The sequence below is a fragment of the Tinamus guttatus genome, unplaced genomic scaffold, assembly GCF_059628265.1.
Source record: "Tinamus guttatus ecotype Peru unplaced genomic scaffold, ASM5962826v1 Tinamus_guttatus_pri_ptg000287l, whole genome shotgun sequence".
Lineage (NCBI taxonomy): Eukaryota > Metazoa > Chordata > Aves > Tinamiformes > Tinamidae > Tinamus > Tinamus guttatus.
The window spans coordinates 1,587,687-1,610,842 of record NW_028288821.1 but is presented as its reverse complement, the minus strand read 5'-3'; the positions used below and the strand labels follow the sequence as shown (position 1 = coordinate 1,610,842).

Genomic DNA, 23,156 nt, shown 5'->3' with positions numbered 1-23,156 from the left:
GATCTGGATAGTATTCTGACATTGTTCATGAAATGTTTCTAATGCTTTTATTCAAACAAAGACCTTTTATTCAGTCCCAAACTAACAGACCACATCTGAATGATTTCTTTTTCTAATCTAATATTTGAAAATGTGTTCAGTCCATCCATACAAATGCACTTGTTTTTTTTTTAATAGATCACTCTTGAAATAATTGTTTCGGACTGAGGAACAAAGCTTAATTGTTTCCCTTCAGCTTTTCATGGTTCTTTAAAACGATGTCTTATTTCTGAATGATCTGTTATGCTTCTCTCTCTTTCATTTAATTCAGAATCTTCTGGTGTATTCTCTTATCCTTCTTTCAGTTTTCTTGCAGGGATCACAACATCTGCCTTTCTTTAATTCCAGAAAAACATTTTTTTTATGGTCTAGTTTTAAACAGGTACTATTTTTCAGAATGCCATCAAGACCTAATTGTTAGGAGGCCCTTATTGTCTGAAATTGTTTTCAAGATTTTCCCTCAATATCATACAACCCCCCCACTCTCCTCCAGAAATTAATGTGAATCATATGTATATTTTGCTGTCAGAATAATTGTACTTTCTGTAAAGTAATGGACTAAGTTTCCAGCAGCAACCTAGAAGTTGCTGGAGAAATCAGTGAAAATATAAAACTGAATTAAACACTGAACTGAATTAAAACACATTTTACACAACATAGCATTTTTAAAAATTTTCTGAATGCTTCTATTTGACATCGAACTACCTTGTCCTTGAAAGACTGCATGAATTTTCCCCTAATGCTATCATGGCAAGCTGTACTCAATTTCTTCTATTTATAAGCATGTGGCATACTTTGAATTCATTTTCTTTCCTGCAAGGTTGCTTGTCTGAAAAAGACAGTACATACTTTTATGTTCCTACGTGCCAATCAGCAGTGGCTCTTTTGTGAAGAAGGATCTAAATTTCCCATTTCATGTTCTGCCAAGTAATATAAAATGGATAGTTCTCATAACTTGGAATCTTTCCTGTGGAAAGTAGTTTGTAGCACAGGCAGAAAATGTTGAATAACTAGACTGAAGTTGAAGTATATACTGTCTCTTTAAGGAATGAGGTTTTAAAAATCAGAAAAGGAGAGATTCTGTCCTTTCACCTGTTGTCTGCATGTTTTTCCCCATTACTTTTCTCTTTCCCTACTGCTGCCTCATGCAATGCAGGAGATTCAGGATGGACACAATGGCTATCATTCTGAAGCAGAAGCTGATCAGGTGGCAAGTTTTACTCCTCTTTCATTCGTTTACTGTGTAGCAAGGAACTAGATACTAGTATCTGTACAATATGTAGAAATCTTACACACCTCCTTAAAGAGAACCCACGGAAGGCATTTGGTATGTTAACTGATTATCTGCTGGGTTCATTATTATTTATGTTATGTAATGTAGTCTAGATTGCAATGCTGCACTTAAGTCCTAACCTGACTGAACACATTTGTTCCTCTAAGGATTGGTTAAGTTTCTATATATCATTTTTGTTTTTAAATTGATGCTAAACATAAAATTATTTAAGTTTCCAAGATAATAAAAACCAACAAAAATCAATTTAGATATGTCTAGAAACTATTTGATGATGAGATTTTTTTTAAGGCAAGCAAATTCTACTAATTATTTGCTTGTAATACAGAGGAGAATATTTTATTGTAAAATAGCCTGTTATATTTCCTCTCAATTCAAGAGGTAAAAAATTGAAACCTTAGCATCTCATCATACTGGTCTGAGAGACACTTTCTCAAATGTCTCTGAAAAGACTTTTATTCCAGAGTCCTTAGTGTGGTGTAGGTGTTAGCTGGCAACTAAGGACCCAAACAATCAGGCTTGTATCATTCAGGAATGAAGCCACTTCTCTAAAGGAAAACTGATGGAACGACCCCTTACTTTAAAATCAGTATTTGTTCTTCCATATTTTGTTATTACCTTGTTCTTAATCAGACCTTTTGGATCCAAAATTCCCATAATGGTACTCTTCCACAACCTGTGACATTCTCAGTAGGATATTGATTCAAATAGCTTATGGTGGAGTGGTTCTGATATCTTGCAATCAAAAATAAGAATTGAAATGATAAGTAAGTAAAGCTTTTGCCTTGTGTTTCTCAGATAAAAATATTTAAATGTTAAATATTCAACATTAAGAATAGAAAATAAGTTAACAAAAGCTTTAAAATGTTCCTGAGCAGATAGAATACCCCAAATACAACCTGCATTTATCAGAAGACTGCATTATTAATTCCAAAATTGGGCTGATACTATCGCTCATATTTTTGTATGCTCCGTATGCAATTAGCATGTGAAACTACTTTTGCATAAATGCTTAGCTACTAATATGTTACTAATATGCATGTCTATGTAATACTTACAATATTAAGCTTACTGTTTTTTAATATGGCACTGTTTATAGTAGAGTGGTGCTTTGGAAAAGATACTTTCCTGTTCCAGTAATCCCATAGTAAAAGCACTTTGCATCGAAACGTATCAATGTAGTGCAGATGAAAAGTGAGATTTACTCATGGTTTTGGCTTTCTGCCAGGCACTGCGGGATGGGAACAAACTAGCACAGATGGAAGAGGCTCCACTTTTTCCTGGAGAATCAATCAAAGTTATCGGTAAGCATACTATTGAGTTCTACACTGAATGCTATTAAATCATTAATTTATTTATTCGTAAATAGGATATTATTTATTCATAATAGCACATTATTTATTGTTGAGTTTTGTTACTTCAGGTCTTTAATGGCCACTTTGGTTTAGCAGGTTTGATATGGATTTCTTTTCTTTGTCTTTTAATCCAAATGTAAGCCTGAAAGGTATATCAATTGACTTATTCCATATAGCCAGATTAATTATTTTCATGGGTTAGTTTGTTCCATGTAGATAAATTAATCATGTGGTTTGTAGTTATGTGAGGGGGTTCACTCAGAGCTCTCCACAGATTAAAACTTCAAAATTGTGATCACAAAGAGGATGAAATTATGTAAAACTTGGTATCCAGTCCACAGTGGGCTCTTTTTCACTTTGGTCTGTGCTGGCAAGCTGTGTATTAGCAGCACAGTGTTTGGCAGAGAAGAATAGTGACTTTTCCAGAGAGATTGAAGATATGGGCATATCACTGAGTTACCCTGCAGTCTGTTGCAAGCTCCTGTGTGGAGCGCAGGCTGCTTTTGCCCCAGTGAAGGGACTAGAGCTGCCTGCAGGTGCTCTGAGCCCTGTCCTAACTGCTCAGTAGCTTCCAAGCAGCTATAGGGTTGAGGAATTTCTTTATTTTCAGCTTTATCAATGCTAACAGCTCTTGAAGAATATACTTTTGTGTGCAGTCCAGTATCAAAGTCCTTTGGTAATACAAACAATTTTGGGGCCTGCAAAAATTCGTCTTATTTTGAATAGATTTTGATGGAACAAATATCTGTATTAGTAAAACCAAGCTTTCATTGTCTGTTTTCCAGCTAAAGATGTTATGTATATCTGTCCATTTATGGGAGCAGTCAGTGGCACACTGACAGTGACGGACTTCAGAATGTACATCAAAAGTGTTGAAAGGGTAAGACTTCACTGTCTGTCTGCGTGTTCCTTCTGGGTGAAAATTTAGCTGAAGTGGGTTTTAGGAATGACTCAAATTCGGTATAAATGAAGTATGACATTCCATAGAAGTCTATTACACAGAAATTATAAACGAGGCAAGTGGAACAGAAATAGTAGTAGACTGTGCTTTTCCTAATGCAACTACATTAATTTATTTCATGTTTAATTTTCAGGATCCACCCTTTGTTGTTGATGTCCCCCTTGGAGTGATAAGTAGAGTCGAAAAAATTGGAGTACAGAGCCATGGGGACAACTCATGTGGCATAGAAATAGTTTGCAAGGTATGGAGGGTATGGTACAAGTCCATTAATTTTGATTTCATTTTCATTTGCTTCAAGTATTTTGCTTTCATGTTTATTTTAGAGGGCTTCGTGAATGTATGCTGTTTTTCTGTCTGCTCTTGGCCCTGTTTTGAATCTTACTACGTTTAGGTAATTCATTTCAATTCCTCTTGTGATACTATGCAGTATTAAGCACTTCTGCTTTTTGTGACAAGAAGGAATTCAAAGGAAGAATGGCTATTTTTATGTATCTAGGAACTCTAGTGACAATCCTAGTCAACTGAAACAAACACTTTCTTCTAATGTGGGTTACATGATATCAGTTATTTAGTGTTGTATATATGCTTTCTTTCAGCCAGATTCTGCTTTTTTTATCAAAGGGTAAAATAATGTGACTTATTTTTGATAGGATATGAGAAACTTGAGGCTTGCTTATAAACAGGAAGAGCAGAACAGATTGGAGATTTTTGAAAACCTTGTAACACGTGCATTTCCTGTTTCTAATGGGCTGGTAAGTCTTAAGTAAGGCTGTCTGCGTCTGTCATGTCTTTGGAAAGTGGTAGGCGGAGAAAGAAAAGCACTATGTAGCAATTAAAATGTTAATTCATAAAATACAGTATGAAACAGGCTACTCTCTTTCCTTTTTGCATTAATATATAAGACATTATACTGCATCCTGCTGTCCCTAGAATTATCTAATTTGTACATAACCCTTGAGGTTTAGATTCACCTAATATTGCTGTCTTAAAATGTATAGAGACAGACTTGTTTTCTGCAGTAGATAATTCAATCCTGAAGCTCACTGCCTAAAGAATAAATAGGTACAGTTAGTCATATTAGTTAACTGTAAAGTGTTCTTTTGTTATGTTTGTCCGTATAAGGAGCTGGCTGGGAGGCAGGAGACTTTTGACAGGCTTCTTATCCTGGCTCTGACATTGATTTGTTCTATGATCACAGGCAAATAACTGCCTCTCAGTGCCTCTATTCCCATTTCTTGGTTTTGTTAAATAGATAGCATGCACTTGAAGGAGTCAGCTGTCCTTTATTTCTATTCTAGCACTGAGTTGCCCAGCCTTGATAGTGAGAGCTTAGGTATAATGTTAAACAGTTATTAAAATATTTAATTGGAAATCTTATACGGTTGTCTATTTTGAAGCTTATCTTACTTGCAACCCACTAAGGAATAATTTATACCTCTACTTTCTTGTTTTTAGCCACTTTTTGCATTCAACTATAAAGAGAAATTTGCTGTTAATGGCTGGAAAGTGTATGATCCAATGGCAGAATATAAGAGGCAGGTAAGTTACACTTGGTGTATTATTTTTCTTTCTCTGTGTCCCTTCCATACAAAGTCATTTAAACAAGAAAAAGTTTTTAAAGAAAACTCAAAAATTTCAGTGCCGGCTATAGGTAGTAACTTGCCCAGAATTCATGTTTAGGTGATGAAATACAAGTGGCCTGAGCATTCAGAAGCCCTGCTAAAACTGAGATAACAGTTACTCAGTACTGGAGCAGATGTGTCTATCTTAAAGTACATTCTCAAATCTGCATTTTCCGAGTGCTGTTTTTGAAACTATAAATATTTTATTGAAATTGTTTTTGACTAAGCATCATTAAACAGTAAGTAAACTTATTTTGTGATTGTAAATCTGTAGTCTTCGGTCTGCAAAGGTAATGTTTTTATTTCACTGTGATCACTTTTGATCCTAAGTATGTGGCCTATTCAAATAGTTATTTTGCATAATAATTTTAAAGGTAATAAGTATAAATCTCTTTTGGCGTTTTGGTTTATAATACGTTATGAAAACCTGAAACAAGTAACTTACTTAAATGAAAAACGTGGACTCACTTTAAAAAACAAACAAAAAACTATGCAGCATTTCAGTGTTTTAATTGTCAAAACCAGATATGTAGAGGTCTAACCTGAAAAGTATAAAAATGCTTTGTTTTCTTACAGGGCTTGCCCAATGAGAGTTGGAAAATATCCAAAATTAACAGCACCTATGAACTTTGTGATACATATCCAGCTATTCTTGTTGTGCCAACCAGTGTAAAGGATGATGATCTCTCAAAAGTGGCAGCATTTAGAGCAAAAGGAAGAGTTCCAGTAAGTGAAACTTTTGCAAGGAGGTATAATGGCTTATGTATTTGTAGCATATACAAATTAAGAGTTCTTTTACATTTTTATAAGGATGAAATGGGCGTAGTCCCTTTCAAAAAGAGAGCAAAGAAAGAAGAATTAGACTTGCTGGCTTTAGAACTGAAGCAAGCTACTCATTTGAGAGTCTAATGGCTTGGTTATTGTGCTACATAACACATTTTTGTTTGGAGTTAACACTTTTAGGCTACGATGGTATCTTATGCTAATTCACAAATTGACTTGTATTCTGAGTTACAGTATGGGATGTGTGACAGCCATAATAGGTTTCCTGAGATGGGATATATTAACAGATTTCAACATGTTAGATGGTGACAGTATTTGTGCTGTAGATCTGCCTAGGACAATATAACATTAGATAGGTTTGCGAGTCCATACACTTCCATATGGAAGCAAGTTTTCTTCCTCCATTTTACCTTTTTTTCTCTCTAATTAACCACATACAATCACAGATTTTGTTTTTGTCAGAAATAAAAGCAAAGTTATTTAGAGTTACTTTGTATTTCAGTCTGAACAGATCTATGCTCAGTGATGCTAGTGTGCTGGTTACATCTTTCCTCAGCTTATCCTGAAGTTTGCATTTGTTGATTTGCCAGGAAATTATGCCATGTAGGCAATGTAATTACCTAATTGCACTGTGGCATGCTGCCTTTACATTGGTATAATAAGCTGAAATCTTTTTCTTTAATTCCAGGTATTATCCTGGATTCATCCTGAGAGCCAAGCAACAATAACACGATGCAGTCAACCATTGGTAGGCCCGAATGATAAGCATTGCAAAGAGGATGAAAAGTACTTGCAGACAATAATGGATGCCAATGCTCAATCCCATAAACTTATCATCTTTGATGCCAGGCAGAATAGTGTTGCAGATACAAACAAGGTAGGTGGGTTTAATAATTAGCATTAATTAGTATCTTTGTCAGAACTCTGAAGAGTGCAGAAGAGACAAGGATAAAAATGTGAAAAGAGATAAGAAAAGGTAAATTAAAAAAGAGCGTGGGAAGAAATTTGAATTGGTCACAGCATTTTAGAAAGGCTGGCAGGAGTTCAAGGCAATATGAAGGTTGACCTGAGAAATAATGCACGAATCTCCATAGAAAACTACCAAATTGTGGCTCAATGTGTCAGTAGCAGAAAGGGGAAACTAGGGGGATGTGTTATTAATTGCAGCCTATTAAAATTAGGATTTATTTCATTTATGAAAAGCTTACTGTTTCTTGGAAAAGCAAGTACTAGGAATGCTCCTTATTTATTCTAAAATAGTATTTTATCTCTAAAAATCCTAAAACCTGACGAAAAAACTTTTTTGAGTTTTTACTGAAGTATAATATACATGTGTGTGTCTGTTTTTGCCTTTTGAATGGCAGGCAAAAGGTGGAGGATATGAAAGTGAAAGTGCCTACCCAAATGCAGAGCTGGTCTTCCTGGAAATACATAATATACATGTAATGAGAGAATCACTGCGTAAGCTTAAAGAAATAGTTTATCCTACTATTGATGAAACTCGATGGTTATCAAATGTGGACTCCACTCACTGGTTGGAATATATAAGAGTAAGAGACTTTTGATATGAAAAAAAAATTTAAAATATTTTTTAACTTAAATTTCTGAAAATACTACTTAATTTGTGTCTAGATTTAACTGTGTCTTTAATGAACATGATCTTGTAAAAAAGCCTTATTTTAAAATGGCCACTTAGCATTTTAAATAAATTATATATCCATTTCAGCTTATTTCAGTTTATGTGTATTGAGTTAAGGAATGAGTTAATTCCTGATAGAACAGTATCATATTTAGTGTTGGACAACACTTTACTCTCCTGAGAGGGTACTGCTGAGCAGTCCAGGGTTATCCCTGCTTTTTGGAAAACTGCCCTGAGAACTTCAGATGATATTTGAACAGCTGCCAAAGACCACAGTTTAAATTCAGCAAACTTTTCCATCCTTCCCTCCTTCAGAGCAATGTTAGGGTTCATGTATTGGGTGCCTGCATTTTCATGGGCTGCTTAAAGCATGTGCGTTATAGGATTATAATCTGCTCTGGTATTTGACATAATCTTAAAGCAAATCATTATCATCTTCAGTTCTACGCTCTGTTTCATTAACCTCTGAAATGCTTTTATAAATAGATTATTTCAGTATCACATTCACTCCCCTGTTTATGATGAATATGGATGGAGGGAAATATGTTTTATTAAAAATTGGCTCAAATGTCACTCTTGCAAAACATGTTTTGGATTGCTCATTAGTTTTACTCGATTAGCTGGTGCTTGCTAACATTTGTAGAAGAACCAGTAGAGGGAGCAAACACTTAATTTAAGAATTAAGCAAATATGATGTTTTGGTAAGAATTTAACTTTCTTGTTTTCTTAAAGTTGGAATATTCTAAAATGACTTTGGCAATATTAATATCTAGAAACTGTTTGTTATCAGTCTGGCTTTAAATCTCTTTTTGAGCCTAAATCTCTTTGTAAGCCCCTTTGTAAGCTCTTTGGGCTCCAGAATTCACCTCTACAACTCATTTTTACATGCTAGGAAAGGGAAAGATGCAGGTATTTTAGAAGATACCATTTTCTCATGCTGGAATGCCAAGATAGGAACCTTTTCTGTGGTACTGTTCAAGCTGCTTTTCATGAATTTCTCAGTGCCATGACAGGCCATGTTATGGAGAGGGCTCTTTATGGAAAGAGATTATTCAAGCTAAAAAATCTAGAGAAGATCTTGAGGGAAGTAGACAGAAGATTTTTGTGGGGAGAAAAATAACAAGTTTACCCAAGTGGTCTCATTCCTTTGCCCTTCTACCCCTGTGCTCCCCAGAGTGCTTCTGAACCCAGATTATTAACAAGATAAATACTGTATATGCCTCATACAGTAATAGGTCAGCACAGGCCCCAGCCAGCAGCCTTTGTTTTCATTTTTGTTTTGGGTTTGGATAGCTGAATGGTTTGTCCCTTCGAAGAACTGAAAGCTGAGAAAGAACTCTAGACTGTTTGCGATGAGAATGAATTTTGGAAACATTAAACTTATTCAGCTTTCTGAATAGGTTATAGTATTTGTTTTTATTTTCATAATGATGCAGACTTTCAGATGTAAATTAGAGAAGGGGTTCCCAGCTTCTCTTTCTAGGTGCTGCTTTTAGTGAATGACAAGTGCGTAAGGACTGTCTGCTGGACACACATCATTTAGAAATTGGTTTTGGTTTCTCTAGTGCTGTATGTCATGATTTGGAAATCTGTAATATAAAGCAGCGGTGTCAAAATGGTTACATATTTAATCTGAAAACTTGAAACATAGTAATTCAAGATTGTAAGATTTAAATTCTTTGTAGAGTTTTGGTATTCAATACAATTGTTTAATTTGTTTATTTAGATGCTTCTTGCTGGAGCAGTGAGAATTGCGGATAAAATTGAATCTGGTAAAACTTCTGTGGTGGTGCATTGCAGTGACGGCTGGGATCGAACTGCCCAGCTCACGGCTCTAGCTATGCTTATGCTGGACAGCTATTACAGAACCATCAAGGGATTTGAAATTCTTGTAGAGAAAGAATGGATAAGTTTTGGACACAGGTTTGCAATGGTAAGCTGAAAGAATGAATCCACTGTTTGTCACTTTCAAGGCTTTATATTTTGCATGACATATTTTCTCATTTGGATAAAATCGATGGAGTTGTTACTCTGAGGATACAGTGTTCGCTTAAACCATGGGTTACTGGGGAGATAGGATATAAATTACTATAATACTTTGTGGACTCTGACTGCAGGGTGGTTTAGATGAAATGACATGTTGTTAAGGCTGCTAGATGTGAAATAATCATTATGCTGGTACCATCTCAGTAAATAGCTTCCAGTTTTGCCTGTTGGCAGAAACAAACAGCTGTGCCCTGAAAGGTGGGGGACAGGGGACTAGGTAGCAATTCTGTCCGCTGTGTAATCTGTGGCAACTGAAGGACAGCAAAGGAGTCTTTGGATAGGAACTGTGTCTTCGAAGTGTTTGTAGCATCTGGGATGAAAAGCTGTATGTATAACGAAAACAGAAATTTCGGATACACAGAAAGCAAAATATTTCCATTAGTAACAACAGAAATGCAGTAGATTAAGTTGCTAATTATTCTCAAAGATACTTAGTGGTGGAGACACTACCATTTCCCCAAACAATGGTCTGTCAGAAATGATAGAAGTTTCCTTATGATACCCTCTCAAGAGTCCTTCCCATCAGCATTTTTCTCCACTTCTCTAATATGCCCAATTCACGTCATTTCCTTCCTGATGGATTAGAGGATATGCTAATGAAATAATGAATTATATAATCTATTCCAAAATATGATTATATTTGGAATTTTTGAATTAATGTGCATTTGAAGGCTCACATGAAAAACAAAGTGGGTTGTTCAGACCAGTGAGGACTGCTTTGTTGCCTGAGTGCCTTTCTAGCCCTACCCAACTGCAAAGGCAAATCCATAAATTAATACTGGGATGTATTTTTTTTGGTGGAAAAATACAGATTAGCATTATGGAAGACATGCTTCTCATACTCATCTTTGGGAGGACATGTAAGAGTTACTGAGCTTTGAAGTGGTGGGGTGGTACTGTAAATACACTAATATGAAAATACTGTTCTCATTTCAAGCGAGTAGGACATGGAGATGATGACCATGCTGATGCAGACAGATCTCCCATTTTCCTTCAGTTCATTGACTGCGTTTGGCAAATGACAAAGCAGGTAAGATTCCAAAGAGTATATTCCTGTGAGGTGTTGGTCATTATCTTGGAAATGTATTTCATGTAGGAGAACACATTTCTTCTCAGAGCAGCAGCATGTTTGGATGAAGCTGCTTGCACTATGATTGCATAGGGCATGTACTAAAGGGAAACGTTTTGCTAAACAGGAAGTACTGGAAGCTAGAATAGAAATATTAACTGGAGACTAAACACCAAGAACTTTTTTGGTTTGTTTTTAAAATAGGCTTTTAAGGAATTCTATCATTAAATAAGAGAAATATTCAGAAGTGATTTCCATTGTTTTTTCACTGACGGTAAAAAGGTGTGTTTATGGGATTTATTTTGTGCTTCAGAGACAGCAAAAATCCAGGCTGATTGTGAACTAAGGGTCCTTCTTCATGTGTCTCAAATATGAAATCTTAGTTGATGTTGGCACTGTGTATGTGTACAGGAGGGTGTCTCTGGTATACCAAACTATTCTCAAGACAGTTTTCTCATTTCCACTACTGCTCTTGCCTCTGGATCGGGGACGTCTTTGCACTTCGTGCAGTATTTAAGTTTTCAAAATATTAAAATTCTCAAAATTCTCTAGATAGGCTTTGATCTTATTTTTCTTCTTGTTTGTACCTCCATGTCCATGAACTTAATATTTTTACGTGCTTTTGTAGTGCTGTTCTTTAATGGGGTTTTCCAAGTAACAAATTATGAATTTATTAATTCAGTAATTTAGTAATTTAGAAGTGTTCGAATATTATTTTTCCCTTTCTTTCCCTTGATACCTAATATAGATCTGTGATATTATGGTAAAACCTGTTATGCAGAAGTCTGTGTGGTTGATTTGAGGAAAGGAAGGTAAAGGTGTGAAATCTCATATGACGCTAGCGCTGCCAGATCCTCAGTTGTCTTGTTCTGAACATGATGCTTGCAAACTTACTTGCTTTGTACATTCCAAAACTTACATTTAAAACAATCCACTTCTGTGTTTTATGAAAGTTCTCTGGTAATAATAGTGTAATAACTACTGTTCAGAGTCCCTTGAAAATTTTCTCCTTCTGTGTATCTTTGTTTCAGCATTAATAGGCTGTTGAATACGGCTAGAGAAAATGCTTGAAAAATGTTGTTCCTCTCAGAGGAATGTTAATAACAATAGCAAAAAGCAACAGTCCTAAGCACCTGGTTGGAACAAAAGTTCTCCGGGGAGGTCTTTAATTGAGAGCAATCCCTTCTCATTTTGTGATCTCCCTAGCTGCCTCCTATTTATTCCTATAAACAGTTGAGTTCCCTCCAGTTCTTTCTTTAAAAAAAAAAAAAAAAAAAAAGGAGGGGGATTGGGGACTATGGAACATTTTGCCAATACCACATCTGTTCAAAACCTGGGTTCAGAAACTGTTCTGAAATTCATGACCAGCAATGGCATTGAAAAATCATTAATGTTACAGAAGGAAAAATTGAAACATCATTCTTGGAGAGTTCTTGCCTAGTTATTTTTCTTTTTTAGCTGACTTCAACACCTAGAGAATATATACTGAGACTGTGATTGCCTTGACATGGGCTTGAGAAGACAAGGATTCTATTCTATCTCTATGTAAAACACTGCTCGTAAAAGGGTGCTTGTTTGAGGCTTTAGATTCAGTGGTAAACATATGTGAAAATGGGAGGAGGGCTAAAAGCAAGCAAAGTTTTCATGGTCTGAGAATTACATTCTTAAAACAGTCAACTTAATATAGTGAGAGAATTTTCAGTTTCCCACTAAGATACGATTTTCTGTATCACTTCAGACAATGAAACTTCATATTTGACAACCATGTATTTGCCTGAATTTTTTCCAGGCTTGATGACACACAAAATACAGCAATAGAGAACTTGAGAGGAGCATATTGGTAGCAGATTTTTAATAAAAATAGACAGAGTTTTCTGTTCTCTGTTTATAAATACTGATGATTTTGAATAGTAAATAGCTCTGAAATTAGAAAGCTTACAAATGATCTAAAATATTTCAAGGAAATGAAATACTAATGCTCTGTTAAAAACAAAACAAACCTGTAAAATTTGCTTGTAGTATTGTAGTTCAATATGAGTATGATATGAGTAGGATATGTTTAAAACTGGTAGAACTTTTTATCCTGTTTTTTAACAGATAATGTCTTTTGCCAGAAATGCATTGCTTATCACTTTCAATAAAATGTTCAGTTAAAATCTCTAGTGTTCAGTGAAGTTAATCCAGTCTAGTTCCACAGTCACAAGATTTATATAGCAAGTGTTTCAACCTTAAATATTACTGTAATGCAGAACGAGTTTATTAATCATAAAATTCAAAGGCAATTTTATTTTGTGTGCCTCTAAATCATATGCAGCTTGGCATTGTCAAATAAACGAGAATTTTTCTGGTAAATACCTCCTATACCAAAAGAAAACTTAAGAGCAGTAGCATCAGGTGAGAGATTTTAATGACCCACGTGTTCTTTTGAAATTAGCGGATCTGATAGAAAGGAAATTTTCATTAGGGGAATTTTTCCACCTGAATCTTCAAACAGACACTAATGGGCTTGGAACTAGAGAAGGAGGAATTTTTAGGTCAGTGATTATTCAGCTGCAGTAATAAAAGCTTTACAGTCTCAATACATCAGCTCCAACAGTACAACTCTTGTATCCAAAGATGGTGTTTCAATAACATGCTCTCACTTATTAATAAATTACTCAGAGTATAACCACCGATGTATGGAAGTTTTTGAATATGCTTCAGTGGACTGGAATAGCTACCATGTTGGTGTCCATCTGATTAGTACATACCCATCACGATGCAGAAGTTAATGTGACAAGGCTCATTAAGTGTTTTCAGTTAGAGTTCCTTTAGGAGAGCCTTTGTCTTCAAAGTTATTTCCAAATATCACGTTGGGCCTTTGCAAATTATTTTCTCAGTATCTGGTTGCCACATTGGTTTGGAAAGAGGAGACTGAGATCCAAGACCCACTGGATTTTCTGCCTTATTTTGGCAGCCCTGCATCTTAGATTTGGTTAATAGATTTATATTTTAGATCACAGCTGTGGTATTAACAAGAATGGATTTACTTTAGGAAGTGTTGTTAGTGATCACTTTTGAGTGTAACTGAAAAAGAGAATTTGATCTTAAGTTTCTACATGTTTTGTGAGAACAAGTAGCTGGATAAAGAAACGTAATTGGTGATTTGAGAGAGAAACCCCAGTGTGAACTCATCATACTGCTGGACACTGCGTAATCCACAGGAGAGTCGCAAGAAGGAAGGCTCATTCATTCTGTGAGCAGTGATACTGATGATTTCCATATTAAAAATTTTTAGTTGAAAGTTGCCATAAATATCTTCAGAAGCTTTGAAAGAATGTTTTTACAATGTTTAATTTCAATCAATCTTCTACTAGAAGAATATTCCTTAAGATGCAGATTCTTCTGGTTTTAATAAAAGTACAATGATTGTGCTGTTTTAACTCCTTACTTTCAACATAAATAAATATTTGCCCTTCCTAAATCATGGATCACATTGGAAAGGACTTTCTGGATCTGTTAGTTCATGCCAAGTCCAAATGGCTGGTTTATTCTTCCTAACAGTACATGTGGGGAGTCTTTTGGGGTTTTATTTTTTTTGGTTTAATATAGCTCTTGAGTCACTCATGTCCAGGGTGTCATGGATAACTGAACTGAGTCTACTGCTTTCTTCATACCTGAAGTATAGACTTGAGTTTTTTGCATATAGGAGGAAATGATTCATTATGAGTCTGTAACACCTATTTTTAGCCCTCTGCAAGGATTTACTTCAATTAGGAACAAACAAAATTTATTTCATTTGTCTTGAAAATCATTCTCTTAAAACATTCATGTTCAAGGCAGTGAGAGAAACGTTACTTTTAAAATTTTATTTTAATCTTCTTAAATTGTTTTTTTCTATTACATGGTTTTCATTTAATCTCTGTGCTTGAGACTGTTGTCATTCTGGGTACAGTTATTTTACAGTGTCAAGCCATTGTCATATGTAGACCTATTATTAAATGTGATCAAAGAAGATTCTTTTCCATGAATAGGTAGCAGCCCATGAGCTTTATTGTCTTCTTTCATGATTTTAAAGCACTAAATATTAAGATACTATTGAAAGTTTTGTTTTGTGTATTCAAATTCTCTGCAGTTTTTCAAAAATGTTTCCAGTAACTTCTACTCATGAATGAAATACCTAATAGTAATTACTGATTGCTTGTTAGAATAGGAAACAAAGCTCTTAGTTGCTGTCTTTCCCCCTTTTCCCTCTCCTCCCACCCAATTGTTGTAACAAGACAAATAAAACATATGTTAAGGTCAGTGTTTTTGTTGAGTTAGAGCAGGATGATCTCAGGTTGTGTTTCTTAGAAGGAATTGTTTTGTGTAAGGCATGTAGCTTTCTGCAAAGTTTCACTTTCGGTTAATGATTTGGTGCATGTATTTTAGTATACTTACAAACCTTACATTCATTATGTATCTGAGGAGCATTATAAAAAAGCACATGGTTTAAAGGTATTAATGCAGTGGGAATTACTGCAATTGCTGAGTTTTCCAGAAAATAGTCACTATAGGGAAAAAAAAAAGAATAACTTTACCATCTTTTTTATTTCAGTTTCCTGCAGCCTTTGAATTCAATGAATTATTTTTGATAACCATTCTGGATCACCTTTATAGTTGTCTCTTTGGGACTTTCTTATGCAACTGTGAAAAAGAGAGAGTGAAAGAGGTAAATAACTATTGTGATTCACATGCTTAATTTGTTTGGTTTATTTGGAAGTATTTAGAATAAGACTAAAGAACTTTAAATCTGCTTCTTGGATACATTTGTGACATAGACTTTAACAACCTGAATATGAAATTATCATGGCATGAAAAATGTGTTCCAAATACCCCATTAAGAAATGAAGTACTACTCATTTTTCTTTAATTTTTTCTAAGTTTTACAAAATCCTATGTCAAATATTTCCAGCCAACATACAGGCTCTTAAGTGTGTGTTATCAAGTAGTGTTACTTTTGCTTTTTCTAGAGGGACTCCTGTGGATGACTTTGAAGGTCACTTTAGGACATAATTTGATGGAACTTGAATTTGAAGACTAAGGGGAAATTTAAAATGCATGAATGGATGAAGATAGCACTCTGAAATACTTTGCATTTGGAAAAGTTTTTTTTCTAAGTTACTTGCTAATACTCCAGTTGCAATTTTACTTTTGGCTTTTTTTACTGCTTCATATTTTTGTTAAAGCAAGTAACCGTTCTTTGGTATATCTAGCCTTGTTATTTTTGTGGTTTGTGTGCCTGCTTCTGTTGGTGAAAATTGCATGCATATGCCACAAGATGGAGCTGAGTAACATATTCTCAGTAAATGCATGGTTTCCAGATAGCTTTTTTTTTTTTAATAAATGATTAGTCAGATGAAGTTCTTAAGGAAATGCAATTTAAGATACAGCGGTAGTAGAAAAACATGTGTTATGACACTGGAGGAGTATAAAATTGCAAAATGAACTTGATTTTAAATGCAGATTTTGAACTTTGATCCAGCCATGTTTATGGTGTTTAGATTTTACCTAATGTAAATTTCACAAGCGCAAATAAAGCTAAAATCAGCATTTTAAATTGATATTTGGATATATAGGACTGAGTAGTGGAGGTAGGAGAACAGAATAATTATTTTCCACGAATAATATTTTGGATCTTCCAACCTAAATATTCTCTTATTCTCTCATATTTTGATTTTCTTTTTAAAGCTAATTTAATTGCAAATCTTTTTGATTTGTTCAGTCTGCAACTGTACATGCAGTGCTTAACCATACCTACAGTGGCTGCAGGCATAGAGCTATTACAAGTAGTACAGCCTTCTTTTGCTCAACAAGACCTTATCTGAGAAAATAATGTGCGTGAATCTCCTTTGTTAAGTTAAAAGTTTTGCTAAAGCTTTAAGACTATTTAATAACCAGTTACTGGAAGTGTTTTCAGAGGCCTGTAACAGGTAAGGTAAATCTTCATCGAGGAATTTACTGGTAATGTAGTTATTGTCTCCCTGTTGTAAGAATTTGCAATTCTAATACTTAACTGTTTTCTTTTACTTAATCAGGAGGTAAACACGAAGACTGTATCGCTGTGGTCCTATATAAACAGTCAATTAGATGAATTCACAAACCCTTTCTACGTAAACTATGAAAACCACGTCCTATACCCTGTAGCTAGTCTGAACCATTTGGAGCTGTGGGTGAACTACTATGTCAGATGGAACCCCAGAATGCGGCCTCAGGTATGAGCGTTCTCTTGACTTTTGTGTTTTTGGGTAAAGTGCACAGATCGAATAAAATGGTATGATAAAACTTGGTAAAATAACGTTTTCGTTAAATTCAGCAGCGGAGAGGAGAGTTACAATATCACTTGATTTGTTTGTGAAAGGTGCAGATTAACAGTTGTTGTTATTAGAAGCATATAACCTAAGCAGAAGTAATTACCATGTTTCCTATATTGCCTTATATAGCTTTGTTAAGTTTTTGTCATTTGCTAGGAATGATCTAAAATATAGCAGGAATTTTTAAAGGAACTGGGCTACTTAGTAACTCAATTTATAGACACTCGTCATTTCTCATCTTACAGATACTTGTTTTCAACTGACCTTTTTGTTTTCAAGCTGGCATGCTAGACATTAAGCACTTCTTATACATATTTCTTGACTCACCAGTATTTGTTCTTTTAGGTAATGCCTGCTATTCAAATAAATCTCTAAATCTCATCATGCAAATATTTCTTAGGCTCTCCTGCTTATAAGTCGGAAGAAAGAATATTCAGTTTGTGTCACAACCATAATATATCTGAGGGTGCTGCACAGCCTCTTTATTAAGTTAACATTCCAAGGTATCCCCAAGCGTATTATGATAAATTACCTGTATTAAGTGACTGCTTGAAAGTGGCTTTCATCTTCTAGCAGTTAGAGAGAGACGTGAGTTTCAAATTTATTAGACACCCACAAGTCAGAGGCTGTTGTAAAAGATGGTGTTCCTAGGATGTGCTTCAAGGGCAGTACACCAGAAATATGTGTGTCTGAGAAAATCCCTTTTAAGGTACTGGGAGAGTCTGGATTTCTTGCTTTCTTGTAGTTTAATTGGCATGCATTAATGTCAGTTTATTAATTGTGCTTAATTGGTATCTATAGGCCCTGAAAGTGAGCAGGCTTAGTGTGTTCCCTAAGCATACGTGAAAGCCAGACCCTGTCCAAAAGAGATTGAGGGATGGGGAGAAATGACATAGTGAGAAAATACCTTGGCTCTCATATTGTTGGTGGCAAGCTGTGCTCACTGCTTCTGTCTCCCTCTTTTGGCAAGTTCTCTGTATGTACTCTGTGTGTGCCACTTATCTTCCTTGGTCTTTAAGAACAGATCCCTCCAAATAGCAAAGCCACGTAATTAATTTCCAGGCCTAAAATTGTTAGAAAAAAGTAGTGAAATCTTATGATCCTGATAATTGTCCTCACTCTACTTCTGTCTTTCTGAAGAGCTAATATAGGTTTGCCATGTGAACATGCATTGTGCCTTTTCTTGTTTCCTGCTGTTTCTGTCTTGAATTTTATGTCATGACAAGTATTTCGAAGCAGCACATTTACTTGGAAAAATTTGTTGAGAAAATTATAGTTGTTGATTGTATTCTTCAATCTAATTATAAAACCTCAGACTCGTGCAGATAAGTAAATAACAGTTTATGTCATTACAACTTACAAAGTTTATGTTCTTCTGTTTTTGCACTGCTAAGTTTCAGACGCTACTAGCCCATTCAGTGGCATTCAGACCCTTCAGTAACAGCAAGAAAGGCCATCAGCAGCAGGCTTTAACTAACCTTCAGGTGAAAAGATTTCTTCAACTATTGGTGGCGATAGTTTAAAAAAGGTGGATGAGGAGGACCCGTCTCTTTCTACCTATAAAAGGCAGCTTTGTTGAATAGCTTTTAATGTGCTGCTTTTGTTTTTCAACTGGAGTAACAGACAATGAAATATTTAGTGTTAGCAAACGGATCTCCGAGGACTAGTAATTCAACTTAACTTCATGCTGATAACTAGCAATTCAAGATAACTTCATGCTGTTTTATCGTCATTTCATGACACTGGGAGTAGAACCGAGGGTAAACAGGAGGAGTATGACCGAGAGTAAACAGAGGGAGTAAGACTGATGTTTAACAGGGGGAGCAGGACTTAGGGTAAACACTGGGAGCAGGACTCGGGGTAAACAGGGAGTAGCACCAAGGGTAAACATGGGGAGTAGGACTGAGGGAAAGATGGGGACTAGGAACGAGGGTAAACATTGAGACTAGCACCTAGAGTAAACACTGGGAGTAGGACTGAGGGTAAATAGCAGGAGAAGGACCAAGGATAAAGATGGGAAGTAGGACTGAGGGTAAACAGGGGGAGTAGGAGCGAGGGTAAACATTGGCAGTATCCATTGTAACATCCATCGTATCTGGATCTGGGAGTGGATTGTGCTCCAGGTGTTGGCGGTCTTTGGTTTCAGTTCAGCACCTGGAATATAATCTGTGATTGTAATAACAGCGTAATTGAAGTTGCAAAGTTAATCATTTGAAGATAGGAAATTATGGAAATGAAATTGCTTATTGATATGGATGCTATGTATTATTAATTCCCAATAACATATTATTTTCTGTAGAGCTCATCTTAAGTGCTTTATAAGGTTGCTCTTTTGGGGGTAGAGGGAGTCCTGGAGAATGCTGTTTTCCATAGACTCTAACCCTCATTTCCTGCCGGATTTGGAAGCAGCAGGTTGCAGGCGGTAAGACTGCCAGGAAAGCAAAGATGGTCCTGTGGGCAGGAGAGCAGGATGCTGCTCCAGGCCTGCAGCCTTTCCCTGGGCCTTTGCCGCTCTGTGCGTGCTCCGTGTGCAGTGGGTGTCTGTCTGACACAGCAGTGGCTGAATCACAGAATTCTGAAGGTCTCTCTTGGAATAGTTTGAGATCCAAGGGGTGCAAAATTAGGAAGTGCTTGCTTCAGTTCCCTGTCTGCAAAAGTGGAGTCTTACTGCTTCTGTACCTCATTAGGATGATGCAAAAATAGATGTTCTTCTTGACGTAAAATGAAAGTATAGAATATCCATAAAGGAACTTTAGTTTGTAAAATAAATGTTACTTATTTTTCAACCTTAACTTTTGTATGACATGATTACACAAGCCCTTCAGAAAAAGTCATTGTTGATTAGATCATTTATTTTCAGGTGGTTTTGTTATTTGAGACAGAAGCATTGGGAGAACAACACTTTCATCAAAATTTTGAACATGCAGTTTCCTGAATGTGGCTCTGGGGGAATGCAGGAGTGCAGCCCCTCTCCTCCTCCTCTAAGCTCCAGACAGAGCGTGCTGCATCCGCAGAACCTTTTATGCAGCAGTGAATTCCCCGAAAGCCAATTGCAGGATGCTGCTTTTCACGTGGGTGTGAGTAGCATGCGCTGAAACACACAGGGTAATATATCATTGAACGATGTCTAAGAGAAACTGGCCTGGTAGGCTGAATGATGATTAAGCTGTTCAGAAATCAGGTGTACAAATCGCCTGTGACCCAAGGCTTGCGTGACTAATGATACCAATAGCTAAATCATTCTCTTATAGACCTTAGTGTTCCAGGAAAATGTCTTCATAAAGCAGAACTCGGCAGCAGGGGTGTAGGAGGAGGGGAGTTTTACTTGTGGAAGGGCAGCAGGGAGAACAGTGCTAATCCCAGAAGAAAATCTGGGTCTTCACTGAAATTCGAATCCCCTCTGGCATATGTGACAGCATCTTGAAGAAGCTTCATCACTGAACTCAGTTCGGATATGTTCATAGGTGTATGTGTTTTCTGAGGGCTGCCCTCTGGAAAATGAGATTAACTTTCTGTAGGAGGTGTTTGGTTAGTGGAGAAGGCTGTCCTCTCACTTGCAAAAACTCTTGCATGGTGCTTCTGACCAAGCCTGCAGTAAGAGAAGGGATTCATTCCAGGGCAAAGGCAGGACTCCAGGGTCCTGCATCCTGTTGCACAGGGAGAATGGGCAGTGTTGTGGGCAGTGAGAGCTCTTCAAAGCCACAAAGTTAATGGGTGGGTTCCTGGAGGATTTGAGGACTCCCAGGGTCCTGGAGCTTTAGGAATGGGCTGAAGTTTCTGTTCATGAGCTGAGCCACAGAACTAGAAAGCAGTACTGGGTCAAAAAAGCTTCACCGATGCAAACTCATACTTTCAAGCTAAAATTCAAGTAAATTTAGAAACAAATGGGATTTTTTTCTGTTTCAAAAAACACAAGTGTTAGATTTTGAAAGTATCAAAATCTGATACATGGATTTTTAAACTTTTGTTAAAAAGTCTGAATTCACGAAAAGGTAAAATGTAACTTGGTTGTGCATTGGCGGCAAGAAAAAAAAAACACTCCTGTTGCTTAGTATCTTCTCCACATATCCCCATTTCAGAACTTCTTGCCTAGATGTTCCAGCCTGCCCTGTAATCACCTGCGAGCAGTAGGAAGGGATGACAGTGCAAATCTCTTGAGCCTGGCATTCCTGAGGCATCGCGTATGAATAAATGAGTTGGTATCTAGCAACCCTTAGGTTTCCCAATTCTGCATTTCTCCACAATTGTCTTGTCAGCCCACTTAAATTCTTTATCCATCTTACTCCTTCCAAAAGCTGTAAACAATTCCAAGTTTGAAGAATAAAGTAAATTAAAAGCAGTTGGCAGTCCAACTCTTTTGGCTGTTCTCTGGCATTTGGAAGAAGAGGAGGTTTCTGTGCTTGTCTGAGATAACAGATCCAGCTGCAAAAGAACAATGAGAGCTGGGTCTTCCTGTGGCCTGATGTAATGCAACGCTCCAGGCGAGAGTGAAGAATTCCCTCTGAAACTCAAATCGCGACCCTTGGCCAAGAGCCCTGCTCTTTTTGAGGCCGCTCGTGTCAGATCCGGTGGCTCCTGCACGGGGCTGCTGGGCGCGTGTCCCTGGGTGGTCCCAGCAGCCCCCGCCGTGCGAGCCGGGCGGGAAGGGTCGGGGCCGTGGGGCCGCGCCGGGGGCCGCGTGTCACCCTGCTCCGACGGAGCTCCAGCACCTGGAGCCTCCTCCTGTTCCTTGGCGTCCTCTAGGGCAGCGCAGTAAGAGGGGGATCTGCCAGGGCTGACCGTAACCCCTGTAGTCGTGTTTTGAAAATCTGCCTCGACAAGAGCTGCTCAGACTAAATCCATAGAGATTAAACTGGATGGCGTTATCCTTTTCATTGTCCTGACCAAAATGCTAAATGCCAGCTCTATAAATTCTTCTTAAATAAAAAAATCTCTCCCAACAGGCAGAAAGGACAAATTTCTAGGCACTGAGAAGGCACTTTAAATTCAGCTGAAAGTGGTTTTGATAGCAAGGGATAGCAGTACATTTATTGGAATAATTTGATATCCCATCAAGTCAATTAGCACAGAGATTTTTTGAGCTGTTTTTCTGCCAACTGTGTTGTTAGAAACTTTGCTGAACTTTCAGATGACTAAAGAAATGTTCTCCCCGAATATTGATATAATGAAATCCACAGACGTTGCATTTCTTGTGTTTCAGAAGAAAGCTGCAGAACAGTTGCTCAGGAAGATAGTTCATTATTGCAGTCAAAGTAGCCTTTTCTTTCTTCTTCTGACAGGTTCCAATCCATCAAAATCTTAAAGAACTGCTCGCGATCCGGACCGAACTGCAGAAGAAGGTGGAGGAGCTGCAGCGGGAGGCTGCCACCCGCTCCATTTCCTCCTCCTCGGACAGAGGGTCCTCCCCGTCGCACTCAGCCACGCCAGTGCACACCTCTGTGTGAAGGGCAACAGAAGCCATTGGTAAAGCGGTTCCTGTCAGGTAGTACTGAGGAGGGCAGAGCGTTTCTCCCATCCCACAAGAACTGTGACTTAAAATTGCTGTGATCTACATGCCTTACTGTGTCTGGTATTATCACGATGAGGCCAAAAGAGCTTCAATAGATGTGACGTGTTTTCTTGTTGGCAGCTCCCCCGTGTGTTTTGACTGGCTGAATCACCAATTGTGAAATTAACTTTGTTTTGAGCAACTAACAACTTAACCGTGCTAAAAAGGAATCTGGCCGTCAGGCAGACAGAAAAATTATCAGGGTAGCAGTCCTGGTTGAGAGCCTTGCAGGAAATGCCACTTCAGCAGAACCTGAAGTCCTTGTCAACAAGAGCTCTTTTTTTTCACTCAGTACCACCCCCCCCCCTTTTTTTTTTTTTTGACTAGCACAACTTTTTTTTTTTTTTTTAGGAATTTGTTGCACTTGGAAATTGATTTTAAATGTTTTCCAGTGAAGTAAGTTTTATGTTTTGACTAAAAAGTATGCCATTAAAAGTGAATGAAGTTAAACTGCATTTGTCTAGTACACCT

General features: G+C 37.0%; 1 protein-coding gene across 4 annotated transcripts in view; it reads left to right on the top strand.

The window, feature by feature from the left end:
* The window catches only part of MTMR1 (myotubularin related protein 1), a 29,153-nt gene extending 6,300 nt beyond the window's left edge, over positions 1 to 22,853 (top strand). For 2 of the 4 annotated variants that reach the window (XM_088527448.1, XM_088527449.1), the window contains 14 exons: positions 1,196 to 1,246; positions 2,559 to 2,634; positions 3,471 to 3,565; positions 3,780 to 3,887; positions 4,297 to 4,398; positions 5,102 to 5,185; positions 5,845 to 5,994; positions 6,740 to 6,928; positions 7,416 to 7,601; positions 9,417 to 9,623; positions 10,674 to 10,766; positions 15,382 to 15,495; positions 16,862 to 17,038; positions 22,417 to 22,853. In XM_088527448.1, the coding sequence (XP_088383574.1) occupies positions 1,196 to 1,246; positions 2,559 to 2,634; positions 3,471 to 3,565; positions 3,780 to 3,887; positions 4,297 to 4,398; positions 5,102 to 5,185; positions 5,845 to 5,994; positions 6,740 to 6,928; positions 7,416 to 7,601; positions 9,417 to 9,623; positions 10,674 to 10,766; positions 15,382 to 15,495; positions 16,862 to 17,038; positions 22,417 to 22,581 (1,797 nt within the window). In that variant the 3' untranslated portion in view covers positions 22,582 to 22,853. The remainder of the gene's footprint in view (positions 1 to 1,195; positions 1,247 to 2,558; positions 2,635 to 3,470; positions 3,566 to 3,779; positions 3,888 to 4,296; positions 4,399 to 5,101; positions 5,186 to 5,844; positions 5,995 to 6,739; positions 6,929 to 7,415; positions 7,602 to 9,416; positions 9,624 to 10,673; positions 10,767 to 15,381; positions 15,496 to 16,861; positions 17,039 to 22,416) is intronic. The other 2 variants (XM_088527451.1, XM_088527450.1) reach the window with 1 other exon arrangement.
* The last annotated feature ends 303 nt before the right edge of the window (positions 22,854 to 23,156 follow it).